Here is a 27,681-nt window from a genome sequence, read left to right as displayed (position 1 = left end):
ATATTGTAGGCCTAATAACCACAAAGTATATGTGTCACTTTGATGACCACAAAGTTCATTTCTTACCCAGATGTGTTTAAAAGTAAAAGTCAATATTGTCATCCTCAAAATGAGAGACTGTGAAGCTACCAGGACATGGATTTGTCTTTTCATCTACTGTTTTTAATAAATTAGCACTAAACTAGCCATTTAGTGTGTTTTACAAATATTTTTTGATTCACTCTGTAAACTATTCCTGTGATGCATGTAGGAGATAGATATTATTTCTAGACAGTACTGAGTATCTTCATTTTTTTGCAACATAACAAAAAATTGTAGTGGGAGATTATGTAATTAACCCCTTAGGTGCTTCTGGAGATGGATGATGGTAGTGGTTGTACAACAGTGTGAATGTGCTTAGTACTGCTAAACTGAACAGTTACAAATGGTGAAGATGGCAAATTGTATGCTCTGTTTATTTTACAATACAAAATATAACCTTTTTTGACATTTTGCACCCCTCCAAAAAAAAAAAATGTTAGAGGCAAATTGGCTATGAATAGTAATATAGATGCATACAATCATATCTATGATTGCCTGATAAATACTTTTATATTCATTTCCTTCATTGTTCATTTACTGATTTGTAAGATACATAAACAGTATCTCATTTATTTACAAAACGCTACAACAGAATTTGCACAGTCTTTTGTAACAAATGATAAAAAAAATTAATGTCAATGCTACATGGAACTTGTCCTGGCTCTTTTATGGTTTTTTCTTACCTAGAGGAGCTAGAATCGTGGGAAATAAATTAAAATCTTCAGTGGGAAGAGGCAAAGAGCTCTTTCAGTTCTATTAAGAAAATTAAAAATGACTGCCTGTACCTAAGGTTCCTTTCCCAGAAAGGTGCACCCTCAGTCTTACACAGCTCTTAGCTAATGACTGGTTGCATTTTCTCTGGAAGCCCTCAAACAATGCTTTATTGCAGTCTGCTTGTCTCAGTACCCACAAGTCAGTGATTCCATTCTGTTATTTTTGTCTATCTTTTTTTGAGACGTATTCTTGCTCTGTTGCCCAGGCTGGAATGCAGTGGGACAATCCCCACTCACTTCAACCTCCACCTCCCTGGTTCAAGTGATTCTCCTGCCTCAGCCTCCTAAGTAGCTGGGACTATAGGTACGCGCTACCGTGCCTGGCTAATTTTTGTATTTTTAGTATAGATGGGATTTCACCATGTTAGCCAGGCTGGTCTTGAACTCCTGATTTCAGGTGATTCATCTGCCTCGACTTCCCAAAGTGATGGAATTACAGGCATGAGCCACCGTGCCTGGCCATTTTTGCCTATTTTTAATATCCCTTGACATAGTAGCCAGCCACTCTGAGTGGCTTATGTGGTCATCTAAAATAGCATTTATAGTTTGTTTAGACTCTGATAACAAAGTGATAAGTTTTTTAAGCCTGTATTTTTATATACAGTTTTGTGTATAAAGGATTTTTTTCTTAGGAATGCCTATCATTTTATGCAGGCATATCTGTATTTTTTCATCATAATGTAAATGAGATTATAGTGGTCAATTCTAAATATAAGTGAAAAAACTTTTGTTTTTTTTCCAGCTAATAAAAAGCAAGATGCTAACTTCAGAGATCCAGAAATAAATTACTGGTCAAATTCAGACTTGAACTTTTTAGGAGCTAGACAGTCCTTAAGGATGATTTGTTTTTAAAAGAATAATAGATTTCTTGCTGTTAGCTCCCATCCCTAAGAGTATTTCAAACAGTGGCTCTTGATAATATCACGTAAGATTGTTTTCTCTGTAAATGGATGATGAAGCTGGATAGAGGGCCTAAAGAAGAAGCCGTATCACAAAGAGTGAAATTTTTAAAATTGTACTTCCTTAGCAGCCTTTGCTTATCTTCACATTCCCAGTTTTTCAGAAATGCTTTATTTTTCCTTACTAATCTAAATTAGGGATTAGCAAACCTTTTTTGTATAAAGTGCTAATAAGTAAATATTTTTGGTTCTGGGAGGCCACAATTGATCCCTATCACATATTCTCTTTTTTCTTCTTCCTTTTTATTAATACCTTTCTCTTTTCTTTCTTTCTTGCTCTTTTTTTTTTTTTTTTTTTTTTTGTTGGATATAGGGTCTCACTCTGTCACCCAGGTGGGAGTATAGTGGCACCATCATGGCTCAGCCTGGAGTTCCTGACCTCCAGCAATCCTCCCACCTCAGCCTCCCGGGTGGTTGGTGTTACAGGCTTATGCCACTGCCCCCAGCTGTTGTTTGTTTGGTTAGTTGGTTGGTTTGTTTTGTTTTTGTAGAGATGGAGTTTCACTATGTTGCCTAGGCTGGTCTTGAATTCCTGGGCTCTAATGATCTTCCACCACAAACTCCCAAAGTCCTGGGATTATAGGCGTGAGCCACTGTGCCTGACCCTTTTTATTATTACTTTAAAAATTATCCATTTAAAATGTAAAAAATGGTTTGTTTGTTTTTCATTTTCACAGCCTTACTGAAAACAAGCTGCAGGCCAGACTTGTCTCACAGGCCATAGTTTGCCATTCTGGGTCTAGACTATTTTAACCAAAGAAATAATTAGAATCCACTGGAAAGTGGCTTAGAATCACTTTACTTTTCCACAAAAATGGAAACATACAGGAAAATAAATCATTTGTGACATCACTTGTCTTTTACTTAACAAGTTCCCACCCCTGGTTGTTTATTACTTCTATTTTGCTTTAAATTAGAATTTTATACATATGGACTCACAGAATAATAGAAAAAATTGTTCCTACATGTAACCATGATTGGATACATTGTTATCTCCCTTCTTTTTTTTTTCTTTTTTTTTTTACTATGAATTAATTTGAAATTGTTTCCTGTCGAAGCCCTAGTGACTTTAAGTTTTATAAATCAAAAGCACATTGGATACAAATTAATCTTTAAAAAAGAATAAGCCAGAGAATTAGATGTAGCATCACACTCGTAGAAAGTGTTAATCTTCAGAGAGGCAGAGAGAAGTACTTTTTTTGCAATACGCTATTATGGTTTCCAGTTATTCATAGTTGAGACTTTAAAGTACTTAAACTAAAAACCGTGATTTCAGTGTATACCGGTTAAGAGCATTGATATTAAAAATTACCTATAAAATTGTATAGTAATTGACTTTCACTTCTGCTAACTTAGAGGATAGTCTTGATCTACTAATGGGGTGTAGTAGTGGAGTTAAGTAATAATAATTGCTTTCCTTTATTTAAACACATACTCTGTAGGGGGCAGTATAATATTTACAAATTATTTCATTTAATTTCTGCAAAAATTCTATGAGATAGGTGCATTTATTGGCCTTGTTTTACAGCATCTAATCTGTTATCCATCTCTATTATTTTGTCATTTCAAGGAATGTTATATAAGTGAAATCTACAGTATGTATGTGAGCTTTTGGAATTGATTTTATTTAGCCTAATTCCATTAAGATTATCCAAGTTGTTGCATGTGTCAGTAATTTGATGTTATTTATTGCTGAGTAGAATTTCATCACTTTAATTTTTTGCCATTGAAAGACATTTGAATTGTTTCTAATTTGGGGCTATTATGAATAAAGTTGCTATGTACATTTGTGGGTATGTTTTTATGTAAACGTAGTTTTCATTTCATAAATATTTTGTGTAAATATATCTCAGTTTTTCGGTTGCTATTGGTGGACTTTTTTTTTTTTTTTTTTTTTTTGCTTATATGAATATGATGTAATGAATGGCCTTCTGTGTGTCACCTTGTCCATATCTATCAGAGTTTTTTTAGGGTAGGATGTGGGCCTAGTTGTAAAATTGCTAGGTCTTATAAAAAAGTACATGTTTAACTTTAGATACTGCAGTTTTGTTCTTCAAACTGATTATATCAGTCTATAATTTCACCAGTAGTTTTTGGGAGTTCTTGTTTTCTCATATTTTTATCAACACTTGTTACTATCAAACTTTATAATTTTTGTCAATTTGATGGGTATGAATTGGTATTTGTTGATTTAAATTTGCCTCTTATCAATCACAAATGAGGTTAAACATTTTTACGTAATTACCTCTTCATATCTTCAGGTCTATTTTTCTCTGGGTCATTTTCTTACTGAATTTTTAAAGGGATTCTGTATATTCTACATACTTACCTTTTTTAAAACTTTTATTATGGAAAAATTTTAACATTCAAAAGTAGAAATAGTAATGAACTGTGATATAATACTGGCCAATATTGTTTCTCTATACTTACATCTTTTTTTCCACCTCCATGATTTTATACCCATCCCAACATTATTTGATCTAGGGATATTTGAAGCATACTTATTGTTATCTAAAAGTATTATAGTAATATTATTAATATGTAATAATACTATTAGAATAATATCACATCACTCCTTAAACAAAAAAATCATTTTCTTAATATCATCAAATATTTAACCAGTATACATATTTTTTGACTGTTTTGTAAGTGTGATCTTATTTATTTATTTTTAAACAGTTGATACTTTTGAATTGGGATCCAGAAAATTTCCATATGTTACAAATGGTTAATCAGTCTCTTAAGATTCTTTTAATCAGGAATCAAGTAATTATCCTTTCTTTTCTGTGAACTGTGTATTTCAGGATTTCTGAATAATTGAGAATGGGGAAGTTTCTCTTTATAGGAGTATTCCAGCTAATGTAAATGAAGTTGGATTGATTGAAAAAAAATTTTTTTTGACCTGCATGTCAAATAAAAAGAAAAATTTAAAAAAATTAAAAAATAAAAATCACTGTTTTACAACCCCTAATGAATTAGCACATCAAGATAATTGTCATGAATGGTTGCTGACATCACAAAAGAAGAGCAACAATGAAAAATTAGATAATTCCTGATGGAGGTTGATTTCCTGTTACTCTCCAGAAATGATTATGAGGATGTTTATTTTGTTTTTAAATCATTATGGATTATTGATTTATACATTTGTATTATATTTCAATCCATTGAATTTATTTTCCTTATTGATACTTGTATTGACCCGTTTTTGGCCAGTAGGAACCTATTCAGTTTCACTCTTGAGGTTTTTTTTGACATGATAGTATTATACCAGAAAGCAAGAAAGCTAAAATGTGGTAGGGTTACTTTACATGTTTTCCTGGACCAGATTTGAAGTCAGTCATTTCCACAGAGTGTTCTTGTTCCTTTTAGTGGCAAATTGTATTTGGGGACTGTAAGTTGGGTCCTAGGGATATTCATTACTAGTGGGTTGGCCATGTCTCTAAGAATGATTAGTGGATCTGACCTGTGAGATATACATCGAAAAAATTGTTAAGATAAAATACATCATGAATTTATATTAATACTTCTTCCTCTAATTCAAGACTAAAGGTTTTAGCTTTCCACACTTACTTTTTCTATCTATCAGTTCTCAAGGACACCTGCATAATCTCCATGTTTTGTCACAGTAGTCTCAGAATAATAATGCCAACTTTTTCACCAGTAATATAGTTCTACTTAAAACGGTTTCAGGGTTGTGCACGATGACTCATCCCTGTAGTTCCAGCACTTTGGAAGGCCAAGGCAGGCAGATCACTTCAGCCTAGGAGTTCAAAAGCAGCCTGGGCAATATGGTGAAACCCCAACTCTACCCTCAAGAAAAAAGAAAAGAAAATTAGCTGTTCCTCGTGGCATGCATGTGTAGTCCCTGCTACTTAGGAAGCTGAAGTGGGATAATGACTTGCGCCCAGGAGATCAAGGCTGCAGCCGAGATCTGCACTCCAGCCTGGGCAGCAGAGCAAGACCCTGTCTCAAGAAAGAAAGAAAATGAATTTTAGATTTTTTTTGCTTGTTGATTGATTGATTTTTGCTTTTATTTCTCAGGGTATTCCCACCAGAAATGTACAGTCACTTTACTGCATCTTAAAGACACTTGCAGTAGAACCCAAGTGACAGTTGGGTTTACTTGTTCCATTTACTTTTTAATTTTAGGGATTTTTTTCAACACTTCATTTTGTTTTGTAGTTATGTAAAATATTTATATGGTACTATAAGTCCTATCTATAAAATTAAGTTTATTCACAGAGCTCTAGTTGTTACCTCTTTCCCTGCCTCCCTACACAGTCTTATTCCTGGGTGGCTGACGATATTTTTGTATTTATGGCTGAGGGGGTGCTGGAGATGGAGCAGTGGGATGGCAGTAGTGGGAGATTCCATCCATGGTTTCATTTGTAGAGTTCCACTTAGTCTCTTTCTCCTTTGGCATGGAGCCTTATACCTGCCCTCAGTGTGCCTAGTGCTTCAGAGTCCTCAGGCTCTCTGACGTAACCTTTGTAGAGCAAGCCTTCAGTCTGTTACAATTTGGAAGGAAAAGCCTAGCCACACAGAATGAGGGAAAGAGTAACTGTTGATGTCAACTCTCTCAGGGATATCCAATTGTTTGGCTTCCCTGGGCCACATTGGAAGAAGAAGAATTGTCATAGGTTACACATAAAATACATTAACAGTAATGATAGCTGATGAGCTTAAAAAAAGAAAAAGTGCAAAAAAAAAATCTCATAATGTTTTAAGAAAGTTTATGAATCTGTGTTGGGCCATGTTCAAAGCCGTCCTGGGCTGCCTGTGGCCTGTGGGCCATGGGTAGGAGAAGCCTGATCTAAGTCTTTAGTTGGGTTGGGGACAGTGGTTGGGAGGGGTTCCTGGTTCCTGTTGTTTGCCCTGCAGCCATTTTATATTTTCACATTCTCTTGTCTGCTAATACATGCCATTTATAACTCTGAAAAATTGATCAATGATTCTCAGTTTACTGTTTCTGCTATGTCTAAAGATTTATGCCATTTGAAAAAAAAAGTTCTTTGCTTTTTTTTTAATGGGATTTTGAGATAAGTATATGTTCATTTTGCTTTATTTAACCAGGAGCCATCTCTGTGCTCACACTTCTGTTAGGGGAAATTTGGCCCATGTATGCTTTAAACCCTGGCTGTTTGAGAGCTAATTGCTCATCTGTGATTCCCACAGATATCTTGTATATTCGAGTGTCACGTGGTCTCAAGCATGGCTGAGGGAGGGTCTAGGGACAGGCACACACAGTGATTAACATCTATAAAAACAGAGATGGGTTTAAAGGATTCTAAATTCACAAAATTAAGGCAGAACTTTACTTTTCCACAAAAATGAAAAACATATAGGAAAATAAATCATTTGCGACATCACTTGTCTTTTACTTAACAAGTCCCCACCCCTGGTTGTTTATTACTTCTATTTTGCTTTAAATTAGAATTTTATGCATATGGACTCACAGAATAATAGAAAAAAATTGTTCCTACATGTAACCATGATTGGATACATTGTTGTCCCCCTTCTTTTTTTTTTTTTTTTTTTTTTTAACTATGAATTAATTTGAAATGTTTTCCTGTCGAAGCCCTAGTGACTTTAAGTTTTATAAATCAAAAGCACATTGGATACAAATTAATCTTTAAAAAAGAATAAGCCAGAGAATTAGATATAGCATCTCACTCGTAGAAAGTGTTAATCTTCAGAGAGGCAGAAAGAAGTACTTTTTTTGCAGAACCAAATTTTAGTGTGGTTTTGTTGTTATAAAGCCTTGAATTTAAAGTACTTTTGATTGGCTTACATTCAGTGTGTTAAGAGGGTACTTATACTATATGTGCAGTTGCATCCTAGTTGTGTAAATAACCAGAGAAAAGAGGGTAAGTGACATGAACTCTGGATGTTGAGTATTTATTATCAAAAGGCAGTATGATGGAGACTGAGTATAGAAAATAGAATGTTTTGGAATCAGAGTAAGTGTAGCCATTTATAAAAATAAATTAGTCTATAATTTGGGGGCTTTAAGAAGGCAAGAAATAGCATTTCTTTCCCTTTTCTACTTTGAAACTAATTGATAAGTAGACATGGACAAAAAAAATTTCAGGTTTATTACTAATAAAAGTGGTGTGGAAGGTGAGATATTTGGCCTCAATAGACTTTCTATTATTTAACCCCTGAATTAGACAAACATACTCTAACACTGGTTGGTCACTGATAGAGCAGGTCTCCCCCTAATGGGAGCAGAGTCAGCCCCTGTGCTTACCATGTAGTGGAGGGCTGACTAGAATGCTGCCTCTATGAAGGAAGGAAGAACCGCTGGAGAACATGCACCTAGAAGGTGTTAGGCTGATAGGCCCTTCTCCACGTTCACTAATCAGTTTGTCACTCCTTCCTTGGCTGTGGGGAGAATGAACGAGTGAAAAGAAGCTGAAAGTATGCTTTCTAAACTTTTCCCTCCTGGAGATTCAAATGGAAATATGGAGAATAAATGTTTCCCCTAAACATGTAATATGTAATGGGTATAATATGTAGCAATCGTAGTCATATTCAGAGTATTATGAAGTAACAGGCAGTAACTGGCCCATCATTATGTGCCACACTGAATTGCATGCCACTCATTTTATATCATGTTTGGTAAGCCCCCTTTAATCTGAAAACATCTTGCCGTTTTTTGGCCCTGGATAATTTTCTCGTACCATTTCTTCTCCTGGGTTCTCTGTATTTTCATTCCATTAAATAGCTGTGCTTATTAGACACTTACTTGTGAATATGGCCAAGTATTAAGGGACTTTGAAAGGTACTTTTAATTAGAAATAATATTTGCTTTTCCAACTAATTTTAGACTATCTACATTTTGTTAGCTATAACCAGTCAGTGTGTGAATGCTTTATATATTCAAACAGCAGGTTATACCCACTTCCTTACCTACGCAGAAGCTGTTGCTCTTTCTACCGGAGAGCAACCAAATTTTCCTGAGCAGTGGTAGCTACCTGATGGCTACTGTAAGGAAATTCTGATCTACTTTCCTCCCTGGTTCCTTTCTTATTCTTATAGTCGTCATGAACCCTCTTAAATTCCCTTATTTTTCTTTTCTTTATTTGACTTAACTGTTTGGTTAAGTTCACTATAGGAGGTCTTTCATACACACACGGACACATGCCCTTATTAGCTTTGTCAGTATCTTAATTCTATTGCTCTACTACATCAAGAAGTTTTCAAGTGTCCTATCTGCCCCCGCACCTTCTTTATGTTGAGGGAGAAGTTATTAAAGTTTTATCTGTTTTGTTTGGTTAACTGACCTATGAAAACTAACCCACTATTTGTTAAGAGTGGACAAAAAATTTCAGCTTTATTCAGTTTTTTAGCAGGAGAAAGCTATGTGGTTTTCAAGAAGTGAGGTATCAACTTACAGAAAATATTCTGCTTATAGTTTAAAATAATCTCTTCTTGTATTTATATATCACAGATATGCTGTTTTTATTAAGTAACTTTTAGTACCTCCTCTTTTTTTTCCCCCTCTAAGTGCCATGTAAGGAGTATACAGATATGACTAGAGTAATCACTGCTTTTAAAGAATTTATCTTTCTGTGTGGTAGAGGAGAAAATATAACAAGGTAAAGAGAGGTACAGACAAACACCTGTACCTGGTTTAAAAGCAACAAAGTCCCCAAAATCTATGATTCTTGTATGAGTTTTGAGTGAAAGAGAAATGGTAGTATAGAATACTTAGAGTGCTAGTACAAGTCTTTGCCCTGGTTCTGATTTAACACATTGTCAGATCTCCTATCAATTCTCACTATTAATTTTTCTAAACTATTTCCCAGCTTTTCTTGTTCCTTCCCCTGCCTCACAAGCTGGGGTGCTGGCTTTTGTAAGAATAGAATAAGAAGATAGAGCAGATAGGAGGTGGAGGAACAAGAGGTGAGTAAGATTAGGTAGGTGTATAAAAGATGGTCATGCAAAATTTGTACATACAGCCATGCCCTTAAACTTTTGAAAACTTCTGTTTAACTTACAGATTTGGTATATTGTGTTAACTCTGCTCTACACTTTCCTAAATCTTTTCTCTAAAATGTCTTCTAGCTGTATCAACTACCTGATTTTATTGACTATTTGTTGTTAGTATGTGGATTAAGGCACATCATTGGGCTGTCATTTGCATTTACAAATACAACATCCCTTTGTGAAAAGAAGAGTAACTTTTAGTAATCTGTGTAGTGTATGAGCTCTGTATCATCTGTCATTGACTTTGATGCAGATTAGATTGACTTTTTAAAAGCATGTTTTTGAATTATCATGTAACAAAGACAAAGTTTTACATAAAAGATAAGAGGAAAATGCATTTTATTCTCAAGAATATTTTAAATGAATCATACTTACAAAATAATATGTGCCATTAGTTCACTAATAGCTATAACTCCTCTGAATTAACTTTAGATTATCACATACTTAAATACAGTAACATTTATAAATTTTAGAATGTGAGACTCATTGAGAGATAAAACACTGCCTATTGCATAGGGTGGTTGTGACACTTAATTTAATATGTTTAAAGCCACTTTGAGTACTACCTGGCCTATAGTAAGTGCTACATGAGTTTATAAGTGTTAGCTAACATTTATTTTGTTTTTATTATTGTTATATAGTGGTAAAAATTTCTTAAGCAATGAACTGAAGTCTAGATTTTTGAGATGTAGTCCTTTACTGATTATAAAGCAAATGCCTTTAGATATTTTAACTTCATCTGTACTGTCTGTAGTAGGAGGCCAGTTTTACTAAAATTATATAATTATATACATCTGTTTCTGTCTCTTTGTTAGTACCTTTAAGAATGTCATGCTGAATCTCAGAATGCCAGGACATTTCATGTGGTATGAATGTAGGATATTCATTTACACATCACTGCACAGATAGCCTCTATATAGTCAACCTATTGGTTATTGATATCTCTTTTATTGCCTTGCTGTAAATCTTGTCCTGTAATTTCAACACATAATTTGTGACACTTTAGTTTTTTTCCCCTTTATAGTTTAATAACTTATTTTTGTACATGCTTAAAATGTCAAACAATAAAAATGGGAACAAAGAGAATTTCTTCACCATCCTTGAACCCTTCCTTATCCAGAAATAGAGATGACTAGTTTTAAGTATCCTTTCAAAAATATCCTGTGCGTTTACAAACACATGCATGTATATCCATCCTCTTTTTAAAACACATATGTTACTCCACTCCTTACCTTTTTTCATTTAATATTCATGAAGGTCAGTTTCATTCTGTGTCAATATACATGGGTCAGTCTTTTTCAGAGCTTCAGTCTATACCATGTATATGTAACTGTCATTTATCTAATCCTACGTACATTGTTTTGTATTTTTTACTTCTTGAAATGTCATAACTAAGAACTTGTGTATATATCTTTCTGTGTACGTTTATATGTAAGGTGAATCCTGTAAATAGAATTGCGAAGTTCAAGAGGATATATTTTTAATGGAACTAAGTAATAGTTTATAATTTCCTACATACATGGTTTGAGAGGGCTTTTCTTCCCCTACTCATGCTAAAATACCATATTACCAAGTTTTAGATCTTTGTTTGATGAGTGAAACCTATTATCTTGTTATTGTATATTTACCTATCACTGAAGGTAAACTTTTTTTATGTTTAAAAGTTACTGACATTTATTCTTGGCTGGGCGTGGTGGCTCATGCCTGTAATCCCAGTACTTTGGAAGGCTGAGGCAGACAGATCGCTTGAGCCCAGGAGTTCCAGACAAGCCTGGACAACATGGGGAAACTCCATCCCTACAAAAAGTACAAAATTAGCTGGGTGTGATGGAACACACCTGTAGTCCCAACTACTCGGGAGGCTGAGGTGGGAGTATTGCTTGAGCCCGGGAGACAGAGGTTGCAGTGAGCAAGATCATGCCATTGCACTACAGCCTGGGCCACAGACAGAATGAGACCTTGCCTCAAACAAACAACAAGAAAAAAAGTCATTGATAATATATTCTCCACTAAAATACCAGTTCATGTGCTTTGCCAATATTTGTTGAGTTACTAGTTTTTTTTTTTCTAATTAAGTTTTTAAAGTAGAAATTTAAAAATGTTGTAGTCAGAGCAATCTATTTTTAATGAGTGTTATTATTAAAACATAACACTGATTCTGAGTTGCTGCCCACGCAACATTTCCTCCCTGTATTTTCTTCTAGTATTTTTATGTGTTTTACTTTTTACCATAAAATTTGGTTGAATATGTCACTTATTAGTATTAGAAGTAGGGTAGGAATTCAGCTTAAATTTTTTTAAGATAACCAATCTGTTATGCCAGCGACTTTTTTTCCATTAGATATCTGTTTCATCCTCAGTAATTTGAAATATCATATTCATTATACTCTTCGTTCTTGAGTTTTTTCTCGATTCTTAATTTGGCATAGTTTCTCATTATGCTACCATAACTTCCATGTCAACATAGTTGCTATTTTATATTTTGTTATACATTATTTTCAAAATAAGGTATTTCTTAATGTTTTTACTGTTCAAACCTTAAATCATACATAAAGCAAAATTTTGTTTTTTCTTCTGCTGTGCAGTTGGTCTCTCAAATTAATTTTTAGATACCTGCTCCTGAGCTCCCGTTTGGTCAGTGTACTCTAATTTAGAAGTAGTCTCTAGTCAAATATGATGAACACTGTATAATTTTATAATTTCTCCTGAGTTTGAAGAATTTTTCTCTCTTTTCTAGCTTTTAATCTAGACAACGAACAACCAGATTATGATATGGATTCAGAAGATGAGACTTTATTAAATAGACTTAACAGAAAGATGGAAATTAAGCCTTTGCAATTTGAAATTATGATTGACAGACTTGAAAAAGCCAGTTCTAATCAGGTACTGTACCATGTAAAGATGTCTCTTATCTTCTAGTTAACCCAATTTGCACCTTTATTTTGCATTTTCTTAAGACCTGAATGTGTTGCATTTTACTGTCTCTTGGATTTCTTTCCCTGGCATCCCAGAATTTCTATTTACAATATTCCTTGAATGGAATAGTTAAGCCCAATTTCTTTGAATAAGAATATGAAGAGTACTATTCTATTTTCCTGTTTGGATAAAAATGATACTAGTTACAGTGTTACAATATTTTCTTGATCCTTTCCGTATGACTATTATTGGTGCTTCCATTACTAAATTTGCTTGCTTGAGTCTCTGAGGCAGTCAGCTTATGTCAGATCTTGCTCAGATATTAAGGTACTCACCATTTTAAATGGATTTTAATTTTAATTATATATTATTTTAATTTTTCAGTGAGGGAAAAATTATTTACAAAAGAATATTCTTTAGTGAGGTATTTCATATATGGCACAGTTAATTTAAAATGGTACTGTCTTTCTATAAGCAGTTAAGCAGTGTAAGTCAGGAGCCTAAAACTGTTTATACCCTTTTATTTAATAATCTCATCTCTTGGGATTGTTCACAAGAAAAATAATTAGAAAAAATGTCAGTGATGTTTGAGTAAGAATGTTCAGAATAAGTAAGATGTCTCTGGTGGACTATAACACAGCCATTAAAAAAATCATGGTTTTGTAGGATGTCTAGTGCCATAGGAAATTGTACATTATATAATATCAGATTTCAAAACAGGATACAGAACTCTTTATGTGGAAAACTCTGAGGTTTGTTTAAAGCATTTATGTTTATACATGTGCATAGAAAACAAAAGAATGAGGAAGTTTACAGCAAAATGCTAACAATGGTTTTATTTGGGTCCTGGAATTATTGGTGATTTTTATGTTCTTTATTCTGTTTTTCTATGTTTTCCAAACTTACTATAATAAGCATGTGTTGATACTGTAATTAGAGTTTTTAAATAAACTATTTAAAAAAATAATTCTTGGTGTACCTGTGTGGTATATTAATGTGCTAATTGTTATTAATATACTAAGAAGTTAGAGATACAATAGAGTTGCAAATAAACTTTTTACAGTAGATTGTTAAAACTTTTCACTAGTTTATCCATACAAATTTATTATTTTATTTTATCTTACAACTTAAATCCTTTAAATCTCTAAAGCATTATGAGCTCTTCACAGCATTTTCCTTTGGAAAGTGACTCTACTGCATATTTAGCCTTTCTATCAGTCTTCCCCTTCCCCCCATTTTGATGGAAAGTAATATCCACTGTACTATTCAAAGAAATACATTTTGAAAATTGAATTTTGTAAAATTCACTTTACTGGTTTTTGAGAGGTTGTCTTACTTGGTTTTTTGTTGGGAGTTCTAAAAATGTATCAAATTGATGTTCATTATAATTAGTGACTTACAGTTTTTCTGGGATTTTAGTCACAGACATCAAAAAGAGTTTCAGTTTTTCTTTAGATGTAAAGTTTCCTAGCAATCCTAGGCTGGATCTGCCTTTTGGTATTTTTATGATTTTCTGTGATTGCTCAGAAACTGCTCATGGTGGCTGAGATTATATCATCAGAAGCCTTCAGCTCTCTGTTCTGTAATTTGCTTTCTTTCAGTTAGTAAGTAATATTTATTTAGTGTACAGGTGATCAAGGCAGGGGATAGCACTGAATAAGACAGATGACAAAAATTCTGCCCTTGTTCAGCATATTATCGAAGTGGAGACAGGATAAAAAAGCATGTAAGCAGTACAGTTAACTGTGCACATATAATCAGTCCCATCCTATTTTAGGTCTCTTTGCTCAGGGACAAGCTTCTAGGCCATGAAACAACTAGCGAGGCACAGAGCATGATAGCATCTGCTTTCAGCAGTGGAGGTAAAAGTGGAGGTTTTGTCATTGGAACAAAATAATGGTCCTGTATTAGAATCAAGGATTGAAGATAACAAAGGGCTGTCTTCATTCCATTCCTTGATTTGTTAATTCGTGGATCTCTTTACTTTTCCTTTATGGTGGCTGTCATAGTACTAGGTCCCACGACAAGGACTCAAGTTTGTAGTTAAACTTCTTTTTATTAGGTTGACAGAAAAAGATCAAAGACTTAGGCAAACCTGCCTCTGTTATTCTGAGAGACTATTTCGGTGAAGTCATGATTGAAAACTCCTGTTGCCAAATGCTGTTATTTTCAGCCCCAGTCTGTCTCCTTGTATCTTGGAACTGTCTTCACCTTTAAAAATAAAAATAAAAATAAAAATAAAAATACAGTTCATTCCCTCTGGTTTTATTGTTTTTCATGACCATTCTTTCTTTTGCTTGAGCCTTTTCATTCAACTCCTGTAAACATCAGAGTTTCTTGAAATTCTGTTCTTATCCTACATATTTTTGTGTAGAATGCTCAATAGCATTTTTGTGGATATAATAATGTATTACCTTTGGCCTTGACCTCTTTCTCAAGCTCCAGGATTTTTTCTGCCCCTTTTGATTTTGCCTATTGATATCTTCACCTAGATAGTCCACAGTGCTCTCAAGTTTATCCTTTTTAAAACTTAACTTACTGTCTTACCCTAGATAATCTTGTAATCCTTATCTCTTCAGTAACTCCCAAAACTCAGTTTTATCAACTTTTTTAAAATCCCTTTCCTTCACTGATAACTAACTCAGTTCAGGGTTTTATCAAAACCCTGAATTGAATTAGTTACCATTGAAAGAAGGATTTGACAAACCCCTGAATTGAATTAGTTAACAAATTATTTCATTTAATGTCTTTTTTCTAACATGACAACTAATTGCAATACCTAACCTGAGACTGAGTCTTGTACTGGAGGGGAGTGGGGGGATGCTATGAAGATTATTTTTGGGTTAGTTGACAATATTGGGATATAAATGGTAGACTACATAATACTTTTAATGTTAAATTTACTAAAGTTGAATACTATGATTATGAAAGGAAATATCCCTATTCTCAAGAAGTATACACTTAAGTATTTAGAATTAAAGAGCCATGACATGTGTAACTTACCACCCTCAAATGGATCAGAAAAAATTTGTACACATGTGCTCACACACACACTTAGAGCTCGAATGCACACAAATGTTAAAGCAAGTGAATATAAAAGCTAACAATACATGAGTCTTGGTCTAAAGGGTAATACAGTGTTCTTTGAAATGTTTTATTCTTGCTAGTTTTCTGAATATTGAGATTAAAGTTAATTTTGTTAAATCACAAGCCCTCTTAAATGGCATTCTCTTTCATAGAATTTTCTCTAAAATAATAGAACACTTTCTAAGAAACATTTTCTTAATTTGTTTTTCAAAAACCCTCAATGTTTTAATTTGTAAACCCTTATCTCCTTCCTAAACTATTGAGGACCCTATTTTTAGTTACTGATTAACCTTCTGTACCCTACTGGCTTTTCACTGCTGCTCTCAACTTAACCACACATTCCCATAGAAAGACCATGCCTGCTCAAAACAGAATGCTCCTCACACTGTGGATAATCATTTTCCATCATTTTGCTTCCCTTCTACCTCCATACTACCTTTACCATCTTGTAGAAGCATCATTCTAAACCCTTTCTAACTCTTCCTTGTGTCCCTGTACCTTGAATATTTTATTTTCAATTATCTTTTCCCTCATTTCTTCAGTCTTTCTCTGCCCTAAAGGGTGCCCAAGGTCCCATTTCCAGGAGAACCCTTTAATTTGACCCCATCCTTCTCAGCTAACTGCCACCCAATATCTCTTCTCTTTTTTTTTAATCATAGTTAAAATTTCAGAAGATTAGCTGTATTTGGTGCTTCCTATGTTTACCATTTACTCACATCACAATCCATTTCAGTTAACTGAAATTGCAGTGTTTAAGATTACCAATGGCCTCCTAATTATCATCGAGAGCCTCTTTTAAACTTGTATCCTATTTAATATCCCTGTAGTATTGAATGATGTTGACCAGGACATTTTCCTGATTCTTTTCTTCTTTCTTCATCTCTTCTTTATCTTCAGTGTTGATATTTGCTTTATAATCTGCCCTCTGCATGTTTTTCATTTATCTAATGGTTTGTTGCTGGTTCCCAAATCCATACCTGTACCTACTAAGCTCCAGAACTGGATTTCTACTGGAACCTTACCACCTGAGCAAGTATTTTAAATTTAGCATTTCCAGACCTCCTTTGCCTCCCTTAGTTTTGCTCTCTGATATGGTTCGGATTTATGTCCCTGCTCAAATACCATGTCAAATTGTGATCTCCAGTGTTTGAGGAGGGCCGGGTGGGAGGTGATTGGATCATGGGAGTGGATTTTCCCTTTGCTGTTGTCATGACAGTGAGTTCTCATAAGACTGTTTCACAAGATCGACTCACGAGGTTGTTTTACAGACTTGTTCTCAGAAGATCGTTTAAGTGTGTAGCACCTCCCCTTCCTCTCTCTCTCTCTGTTCTGCCCCTACCACATAAGATGTGCCTGCTCCACCTTTGCCTTTCACCATGACTGAGTTTATTGAGACTTCCTCAGCCATGCTACCTGTACAGCCTGCCCCACCGTGAGCCAATTAAACCTTTTTTCGTTACAAATTACCCAGTCTCAGGTAGTTCTTTATAGCAACACAATAACAGACTAATATGCTCTTTCTTAATTAATGATGTATATCATTTTCATCTTCCACCTAGTTGGCCACCTAGTTTGTACTTGAGTGCTGACTTCTTTAAAATCATCCCAAACATCACTAAATCAAACCAGTTTTATGTTCCACAGTGTCACATAGGTTGAGTATACCTTATCCAAAATGTTTAGGACCAGAAGTGTTTTGAGTTTTAGATTGTTTCACATTTTGGTATATTTACAGATACATAATGAGATTATTTGGGGATGAAACCCAACTGTAAACATGAAATTCACTTATTTTTCATATACACTTTATGTACACAGTCTGAAGGTAATTTTTTTTACAATATTTTAAATATGTGCATGAAAGTTTTTACTGCATTTTGATTGTGACTTGTCAAATAAGATCAGGTGTGTAATTTTACACTTGTAGAATCGTGTCGGCACACACACACACAAAAATGGATTTTGGAGTATTTCAGATTTATAGATTAGAGCTGCTCAACCTGTGTTTGTTGGCTATATCCTCTTCCCTTATTTTTATTTTTTTTTCACCTGGACCACTGCTATTCTGCCACCAGCTATTTTATTAAAAATTCATCTTCTTAAAAAAAAAAAAAAAAAAAAAACTTCAATGGCTTCCACTGTCTATAAAGTGAAATCCATACCACCTTACTCCAGCCATGCTGAACTTCCTTCTGGTCCTCTAATGTGCCATGCCTTTTATGGCTCTACATTGTTCCTTCTGCCTGTAATGCCAGGTCCTACATTTCTAATAGTTTTTAGTAACATTATCACCTTGGCATATAGATACATGTTTTCTAAGACCACAGTCGAAAACTAAGTATTTGCTGTCCCAGCTATAGTCCTCATGCCAGTGGTGTTTATAGTACCACTGTTTATAGTACCAGTGGTGTTTATAGTACTGGTTTCTCTACTGGGTCAGTTCTGTGGCCTGATGTTAGGCATTGTGGATTCCAAGCCCAATGCGCCAATACTTATGAAGATGTGGAACTATCCAGTATCTTGTTATAAGTTCCATCTGTTGCTTACAAATAGAAACTTTGATACATGCACTCAACCTTCACTGTACTTATAAAATACAAATTAGAAGTGCCTAAAACACAATATAATAATCACATCATCAGTTTCTTTCATCATGCAGCACTTTCAGTGTTTACTTGATACCGCATTATTGATTATGCTTTGGCTGGGGCAGACCCCAAGCAGATGCACCAAATCAGTGAGGCAGTTAGGAAAATGTGGTTTTCATGTGCACTAGGAACAAGTACATTTTTACATGGGAGAGGATGGGACAGGGTATCTCCTGTATTTTTTATTTTTTTGAGATGGAGTTTTGCTCTTACTGCCCAAGCTGGAGTGCAGTGGCAAAATTGTGGCTCACTGCAACCTCCACCTCCTGGGTTCAAGCTCTTTTCCTGCCTCAGCCTCTTAAGTAGCTGGGATTACAGGCATGCGCCACCACACCTGGCTAATTTTGTGTTTTTGGTAGAGACAGGGTTTCTCCATGTTGGTCAGGCTGGTCTCAAACTCTCAACCTCAGGTGATCTGCCCACCTCAGCCTCCCAAAGTGCTGGGATTACAGACGTGAGCTACCATACCCGCCCTCCTGTTTTTTTTTTTTTAATTTAGTATGTAGTATGTTGAAATGGATATGTTCTTTACTATGATGCTGAAGTATTTGTATATTAAAAATAAAAGTTGATCTAGATCTTTTGAAGCAGTCCTAGTGAAACCCATCACACAATACAGTTTTAAAACCACTACACCGTGCTGTAATGTGCATGTATATATATTGTTTAATTATGTTATATAAAGTTAGTGAAAGAACAGTCAGATTATAAAAGTAATTTGAATTTACATCTTCCATTTCATCTTTATAATTTAAAGAGTTTGTCTTATTCAGATTGGGGGCCATTCCTATTATTATTATTATTTTTTGAGACGGAGTCTTGCTTTGTCGCCCAGACTGGAGTGCAATGGTGCCATCTCGGCTAACTGCAACCTCCGCCTCCTGGGTTCAAGCTATTCTCCTGCCTCAGCCTCTTGAGTAGCCAGGGTTACAGACACAGGCCACCGTGCCCAGCTAATTTTCATATTTTTAGTAGGGAAGGAGTTTCATCATGTTGGCCAGACTGGTCTTGAACTCAGGATCCACCCGCCTTCAACTCCCAAAGTGCTGGGATTACAGGTGTGTAGTAATCTCCACTGCACCCTGCCAGTCATTCCTATTGCAGAGAAGGTTAGTTTCAGCATCAGCAATCTATCAATATGTATTTAGAATTATCTTCTAAATGGCAGATTAATAGAATTCTTGACAGGTTTTAAGACCTTAGAAGATTATTCATGGAATTAAAGAGACCTTTTTTCCTAATCATTTTACTCTGATTCCCTTATTTTATTTGTTGTTCATCATGGGTTAGCACTGTTGAGAATGAGAAAACTATAGTAGAAGATTTGGAGGAAGAAATGAATTAATAAATCCTTCATCGTCATTGTTGTAGTCTGAAGACTTTTTCCATTTTCTAGTTCTTTGGAGAAAGTAATGGTTTCTCCTTAATTTAATTTATGCACAATACTCAAAATGTGTAATAATGTATATTTTGATTTCATTGAGTGCTGGTGTTTTTAGATTGGCTTGCTGTAATTTTGTGGCATTGTGTAAACTAGGGGTCATTTGATAAGCAAGATGTTTCCAGTGCTATTTAGAATCATATTACAATTTTACTATATTGGTTTTGAGCAGTGGTCATTCATTCTTGAAGAGGGTAAGGTATGATCATTTAACTCTTTTTGAATTTAATGTAAATGCTTGTTATTTGCAAGCCTCTGCCTTTGGTAGTATTTAGGCTGTTACACAAATAATAAACCATAGATTTGGGAGAAGTAAAATGAAAAAAGACATTGTGTAGCAGGGAGGTATTAACTTATCAACACTGAACACAATATAGGCAGTCCTAATATAGTCAGTCCCAGATGGAAATTTATCCTGCTCTACCCTGAATCTTACTGCAGTGATGCTTAGTTCCAAAGTTCTCACATTGTTCTCTTATTAATTAATTTGTATTTGTCTAACCTTTATTGCCATGTTACAAGTTTCTTTAGGTAGCAAATTCATCTGAACGTTTTTTCCCTTATCTTCCCCACATTCCATAACCCATTATTGGACTGATGGTAGTTAGTTTTTAATAACTTCTTAGTTGACTGTTTTATAAATTAAATAAATTAACTTATTGTTTAAACTCACTGTTTTATAAATATAAAAGACATTTTTACATATAATTTATTCATTTACGGTATTCAAAATAATTTATTGAAATTGCTCTGTGAGGGCAAGGACCACTTAGTTTGTTAATCAACAGACTTTCTTAACAAACTAAGTGGTCCTTGTCCTCATAGAGCTAGTAGCAGTCTAGAAGAAAAGCCTATATGGTAGGTTAACTTTTTAAATTTTCCCATCCCCATAATTAAGTAAGTAATGTAAATCAGATAACTTAGAGCTATCTTGGAAATAATAAATTTGCCACAGATTCTTTGCCAGTTAACTAACTGGTTTCTGCTGCTTTTTAGTGAGTGAAGTACATGTTAAATGATAAAACATTTTTATTTTTAGGGGGTCTCAATATGCTGCCCAGACTGCACTTGAACTCCTGAGCTTAAGTGACCCTCCCAAGTAGCAAGGACCACAGTTGCATGCCACTGCCCCAGCCACTAAATGACAGATTTTTTTTTTTTTTTGTAGTGTAAAAATAGTAAGGTTCTGATTTTGTGGATTTTTAATCATGTGACATAATAATTTGTGACTGATTTGTCTACAAATTATTCTTCCCTGCTCAAATTGATGCTATCCTCAAAATAGAGATGCAGTGATACTAATTGCCTCAGAGTAGCTAAAGATCATTTTTACAGAATGGTTACAACCAAGATTACTAATAGAAAGTTGCTGTATAACAGCATACAGCAGTGGACTGAAAAAATAGTTAACACTAGAAAGAAATATCAGAAAGTTTAACTATAAAATGTGTGTTGAATTCTTATTTCTTGTGTTATAAAGAGCACTTTAAACATGGGAAAACACATTGTAAGCTGGAGCAAGAAGCACCAGAGAAAGAAATCTGAGCAGGTATTTTAATCTCAACATACTATGCAGGAGCATAGGAAGCAGTGTTAACTTGATAGTATTGTTACATAAGAAGCTCATTACTGTTCTGCTGATTGGTGGAAAGAGCTCTTATCCTTCATCCCATTCTGAGGTTAGATTAAGCTCTTGACTTAATTAGTGAAGATAACAAAATTTTATCAGAAGTGAAGTGATCAAGCAGCTGAAGCACATGTAACACATCACAGAATTGTTTCCTTTGGCCTCCAGAACACATGAGAACTGCCTGTGATGCTGTCAGCACACGGTGGAATTTTATTAGGTCTAGAAAGGTCAGTTCTTATTCTACCACTATTGTCGTAGACTGGGGTTGACATCCCCATTCCAGAGAACTCCAGCTAACAGTAAAGGTATTCACTTAAAGGTGATATTTGGAAATACTGGTTCTTGTGGTGTGGTCTTATTTTCCAGACTCTGGCCATCCACTTTAAGGACCAAATGCAGCCTCTAAAATGCAGTTAACCTGCCTCTACTAAGAGATTGGGTAACCAAAGAATGGCCACTTACTATTTTAATGCACTAAGTATAATTGTGACATGGACTGGAATACCTGAGTTGACATTGTCAGTGTATTCTCTTCATGTAGTTCAACTAGGGTGAGAAATTGTAAGAAACCAACTAATTAATTCTAGAAATCATTCATCTAGGACTTGAAGTCCAGTGATCAGTGCATTTATTCCATGAAATTATACCAACACAAGAAATAATGAGAAACTTACTTGGTGAATTTTGCCTTCTTCAGTAGACTTCATACAACATACAGGTCAATTTGTATATAGATCTTAAAATTCAATGAGAAAACATTTCTCTTCATTTCCAAGTACTGTGGAAACATTTTTTGGGAAATATCTCAGGTTCTGAAAGTGAGCCTTCATCTCTAAAATAATACAAGTGAAAAGGTTGGGATAGCATCACTTCAGTGAGACTTGCCAGCCCTAAAATGGCATTATCTTTTTCTAATATTTGCTGTAAATGGATATGTGTAACCCCCATTCCATCCTACTAAAGCCTATTGGCTTATTTGATCTCAAGGTGCTAGGCAACAAATGTGACCAAGCAGATGTTTGCAGCCTTAATTTGAGATATGTCAGCATTTATGTTGGCTACACTGAAAAAGAGGTAGGTCCCTGAAATACAAGCATTAGAACTCCTAAGGGAACCATCCTACGGCTACTGTCTCAGGACATGACATTGTCATCAGCAGAATGAGTGTTAAGAATAAGGATTCTCTAGTATTTAACAGTTGGATAGAGGAATTCTTTTATATGACACTGGTTCAAAGAATTCAAAATTGCTTAATGTTGAAACTTCTGGAAGCATGCTAAGTTTGTTTTTATAATCAGTTTCAAAAGAGGTATAGTAAGTTGCAATATATTAAAGAATATTCATCTTTTATTTTGGATGCACATAAAAAGAAACCTCTATACCTTCTAGTTTCTATAGGAAAACAAACAGAAGCTAATAGACTTGAAAACTGATAGATCCTCAAATGTGTATAATATCAGAATTTTGAAGAACCTGGGATGTCTTCTAGTCTAAGACTTGCCTGAGGCATGAATTTATTAAAGTCTTCCCAAGTGTCATTCATCTAGCCTTCTTAAATATTTTCAGTTATACAACTCACTGCATCTGAGGGAAAAATACTGATTTTTAGATGTCTCCTAATTAATGAGTCCTTCGTTAGGTTGAATTGTATTGTATCTTAACCTACCAATAATAATATCTGTTCATGGTTATTAGAAATGGTCACATATTTTTTATGGCCATAATCTAACTTTTATTTATTTTTGCCAACATTGTAGCTGATGACATTTTGTATTTCTCATTTAGCTTGTAACACTTCAAGAAGCAAAACTGCTGCTAAATGAAGATGATTACCTTATTAAAGCTGTATACGACTATTGGGTGAGAAAACGTAAAAACTGCAGGGGGCCATCCCTCATTCCTCAGATAAAACAAGAGAAAAGAGATGGCTCTACCAACAATGATCCTTATGTTGCTTTTCGGAGAAGAACAGAGAAAATGCAAACTCGAAAGGTAATGTGCAAATTAGGTTTCATTGAAGGTAGCTTAATAGTATTTAAGATCAATAGTTTTTTTCTAATAACTTGAATAATTTTGAATAATTTGAACATAATGGAAGCTAATGGCATTGATGACTTTCTATAAGTCATTGATAACTTTTTATACTTTTCTTCTGATCCATGGCCAGACATGTTATCCATTGTGCCACTGGCCCACTGAAAGAAATCCTGCTTTTCAGTAGCTTCTGTTGGCCAATTGTTTATATTATTTATCTACTACCTTGCCCTTAAGGAATCTACTGATCATACCATTTTATGCTTGCATTTGAAGTGATATGAGGAATTTTGTGTCCTTATGTACCTTGGAAGTTTTGAGCTCTTCAGTAAGCTAAATATTCTATCAGAGATCTCCTGTGTTTTGGAAGTTGAGAATTTGAAATAATATTACAATTCCTTGTTGCTCACTTGAGACCTTACAATTTCTTGGAAACCATATTGTAGTTCTTGCAAGTCAAAATGCACTTTGCTGCGTCTAGCTACTATAGGGTCATGGAAAGTAGGGGAAAGGTTCATTTTCAAGCCTGTTCTGCAGTCAAAAGTAACAGTGTAATCTTTCTCCTTTTCTGAGTTTTGTTCATTTTCAAGCCTGTTCTGCAAACAGTCAAAAGTAACAGTGTAATCTTTCTCCTTTTCTGAGTTGTCAGTTGTGTCAGATTTCAAATTGATGAGCTTGTTCCCATCTGGCTTTCAGAAGCAGTATGAAGCAGAATTTTAACTAAGAGAAACAGGATCTCATACTGTGGAATGATACGGTACAGAGGAAAGCACTCTTCTAGAGGGGTATTCACTGCCTTACATTTCTCATAATTAACAGTAACACACATAGTAATATGTTCTCTAATATTGCAAAGTATCAGGAACATATAAAATAAGGAATTATAACTGGAGGCAAAGCATTTTTGTGGATTCTCCTAACATTGAAAGCTTCTCTTTGTCAGCTGTTAATATAACAGCTGTGGAACATAACAGCTGCCAAGGATAGTATATTTTAGGAGAAACTCACCTCCTGGTTAATAACCAGAATTTCTATAATTCTTGAGGATGTAGCTTTTTTAAGCATTAGAGGATGGATTTCCCAAGTATAGATGACATTCCCTAACCCAGACTTGAATTTTTAATTTAGCATGCTGGTTCTTAGCTAAGGGAATCTGCAGTATTTTATGAAGATTGGCACTTTTCTAAGACTGAAACAAGATAAGTTCATAAATATAGTAAGACTATAAATGTGGACTGTTGGACATGAGGAAGGAGAGGTTTATCTAAATCATTAAAAAAACCTGAACTATTAATTGCTTTTTTTTTTTGAGACGGAGTTTCGCTCCTGTTACCCAGGCTGGAGTGCAATGGTGCGATCTCGGCTCACCGCAACCTCCGCCCCCTTGGTTCAGGCAATTCTCCTGCCTCAGCCTCCTGAGTAGCTGGGATTACAGGCACGTGCCACCATGCCCAGCTAATTTTTTGTATTTTTAGTAGAGACGGGGTTTCACTATGTTGACCAGGATGGTCTCGATCTCTTGACCTCGTGATCCACCCGCCTCGGCCTCCCAAAGTGCTGGGATTACAGGCTTGAGCCACCGCGCCCGGCCTCTATTTATTGCTTTTTAAAAGCAGTATACGGTCATGTGTTGCATAACATTTCGGACACCGACGGACTGCGTATATGATGGTGATCCCCTAAGATTATACTGTATTTTTACTGTATCTTTTCTATGTTTAGATATGTTAGATACACAGGTACTTACCATTTATGTTAAGAGTTGCCTACAGTATTCAGTACAGTAACACGCTGTACAAGTTTGTAGCCTAGGAGCAATAGGCTATACCTTCTAGGTTCATGTAAGTACACTCTGACATTTGTACAACAAAGAAATTGCCTGACAACACATTTCTCAGATCTTTCTTTGTTCACTTATTTGTTTGAGATTGCGTCTTACTGTATTGCCCAAACTGGTCTTGAACTCCTGTGCTCAAGCTGTCCTCCCAAAGTGCTGGGATTACAGGCATGAGCCCCACCACACCCAGCCCCTCAGATCTGATCCGTGTCATTAAGCAATGCATGACTGTAATTAATTACAGATACATTGCAAAACATAGACTGTTAGCAATGCCTTTTGAAGGAAAACTATTATTGGACTTCCTTTAGTGAATGGGTAGGAAATACTTAAGATTAGCAGTATTTATTGGCATATTGACAATATTTTCTGAATGTTAAAATATGTTTTATTCTTCTTTTGTTCTAACCATTAGAGAATTGCTAGTAACTGGTTCTTGTGTTTAGACATTTCTTCATTTTGTGAACATTAATGTAGATTTTCCTGACACTCTTGATTCTTACCCTTTCTCTTGGTTATTTTTCCATTTTCCTCTGTAAAGAGGTAGATTTTCTTTTCTGATATTCTTTACTTTTTATTCCTTTCGGTTTTCAGTTGTAGGACCAAAGACCATTCAACTGTCATTCTCACTGTTGCTAGTTAGAAATGTTTATGTGTTTTGAAATGAGAAAAATGGGAAAGCACTCAAATAGTGAATACTCCTTAGGAGGTGGCAAGCACTGGGGTTTGCAAAAGTGAATACAATTAACAAAGGCTCTCTGTTTTCTATTTCCACAAACTTAGAAACACTTGTGTAGTTGATGCAAAGGCTAAAAGGTCTTCTGAAATATTTGTTTGGCTGTTTAGAATTTAATTTTAAGTTGCTTAACTAATGCTTAAATAGGAGCTTGTGAATACTTTGGGGCATTCTTTTTTTTTTTTTTTTTTTTTTTTGAGACGGAGTTTCGCTCTTGTTACCCAGGCTGGAGTGCAATGGCGCGATCTCGGCTCACCGCAACCTCCGCCTCCTGGGTTCAGGCAATTCTCCTGCCTCAGCCTCCTGAGTAGCTGAGATCACAAGCATGCATCACCATGCCCAGCTAATTTTTTGTGTTTTTAGTAGAGACGGGGTTTCACCATGTTGACCAGGATGGTCTTGATCTTTTCACCTCGTGATCCACCCACCTCGGCCTCCCAAAGTGCTGGGATTACAGGCTTGAGCCACCGCGCCCAACCTGGGTTATTCTTAAATGAGATAGTCTTAAGGCATCGGCATGTCTGAATACACTGATTGGGAAGTCCTGGATCAGCATGTATTTAACCACATAGATACAACTCTTAGCATCTGTGCCCTCTTTTCTCCTTCTGTGAGACCCAGAAGAAGTAAGATAGTTAAGAGAGGAAATTCCCAGGGTAGTGGTTGTCAATTCTAGCTACTGTACAGCCTTGGTCATGAAAAGATGTACAGTTTATTCTAAAGTGTAGCAATTTGAGAACCACTGCCCTAGAGATTTGGCAGTAAGTTCAGAATTGTAATATTTAACTGTATTAGGAAGAAAGGAGTTGGCCCTGGGCGGAGACAATTATGAGAAAAGGAGTAAACGGGGCAAGTGGATATGAATACAGGGAATAGGGCCATCTCAGAAGAATAGAAAAAATGTCAATATGAGCTAGTGGTTTTTAATCTTGGTAGTGAGGAATAGATAAGAGATTTATGCGTATATGCACATACATATATTACATACATATTTCCTAGCTCTGTTCACTGAGAGTCTCTAGAAGCAGTGTCACCCAGTAGAAATGGGCATGTCTAGGATGTAGATCTTGATTTAAATACTGTTTTTCAGCCAGGCACGATGGCTCACGCCTGTAATCCTAGCACTTTGGGAGGCCAAGGTGGGTGGATCACCTGAGATCGGGAGTTTGAGACCAGCCTGACTAACATGGGGAAACCCCATCTCTACTGAAAATACAAAATTAGCCAGGTGTGGTGGCATATGCCTGTAATCCCAGCTACTTGGGAAGCTGAGGCAGGAGAATGTCTTGAACCTGGGAGGTGGAAGTTACCTTGAACCAAAATCGAACCATTGCACTCCAGCCTTGGCGACAAGAATGAAACTCCATCTCAAAAAATATATATACCGTTTTTCATTAAAGGGAACCAGGGCTCCTTAGGAAAACTATTTCATGTCTAGGGCTGGAAAAAACAAAGATAAGCCTGGAACAAACATTTTGTTATGCCAGAAAATAAGAAAATGGTTGGAGCCATGTCAGAAGGATACAGGAGCCAACTTGAAGGGGTAC

The 27,681-nt window shown here is 35.3% G+C and overlaps 1 protein-coding gene across 4 annotated transcripts in view; it reads left to right on the top strand.

Annotated features, from left to right (window-relative positions):
- EPC2 (enhancer of polycomb homolog 2) overlaps positions 1-27,681 on the top strand; it is a 232,707-nt gene that overhangs the window by 176,185 nt on the left and 28,841 nt on the right. For all 4 annotated transcript variants that reach the window (XM_010330319.2, XM_010330308.3, XM_003921987.4 and 1 more), the window contains 2 exons: positions 12,543-12,688; positions 23,313-23,519. In XM_010330319.2, coding sequence (XP_010328621.1) covers positions 12,543-12,688; positions 23,313-23,519 — 353 coding nt within the window. The remainder of the gene's footprint in view (positions 1-12,542; positions 12,689-23,312; positions 23,520-27,681) is intronic.

Source organism: Saimiri boliviensis, chromosome 5 (assembly GCF_048565385.1).
Source record: "Saimiri boliviensis isolate mSaiBol1 chromosome 5, mSaiBol1.pri, whole genome shotgun sequence".
NCBI classification, from domain to species: domain Eukaryota; kingdom Metazoa; phylum Chordata; class Mammalia; order Primates; family Cebidae; genus Saimiri; species Saimiri boliviensis.
This window is presented reverse-complemented; position numbering and strand designations above follow the sequence as displayed.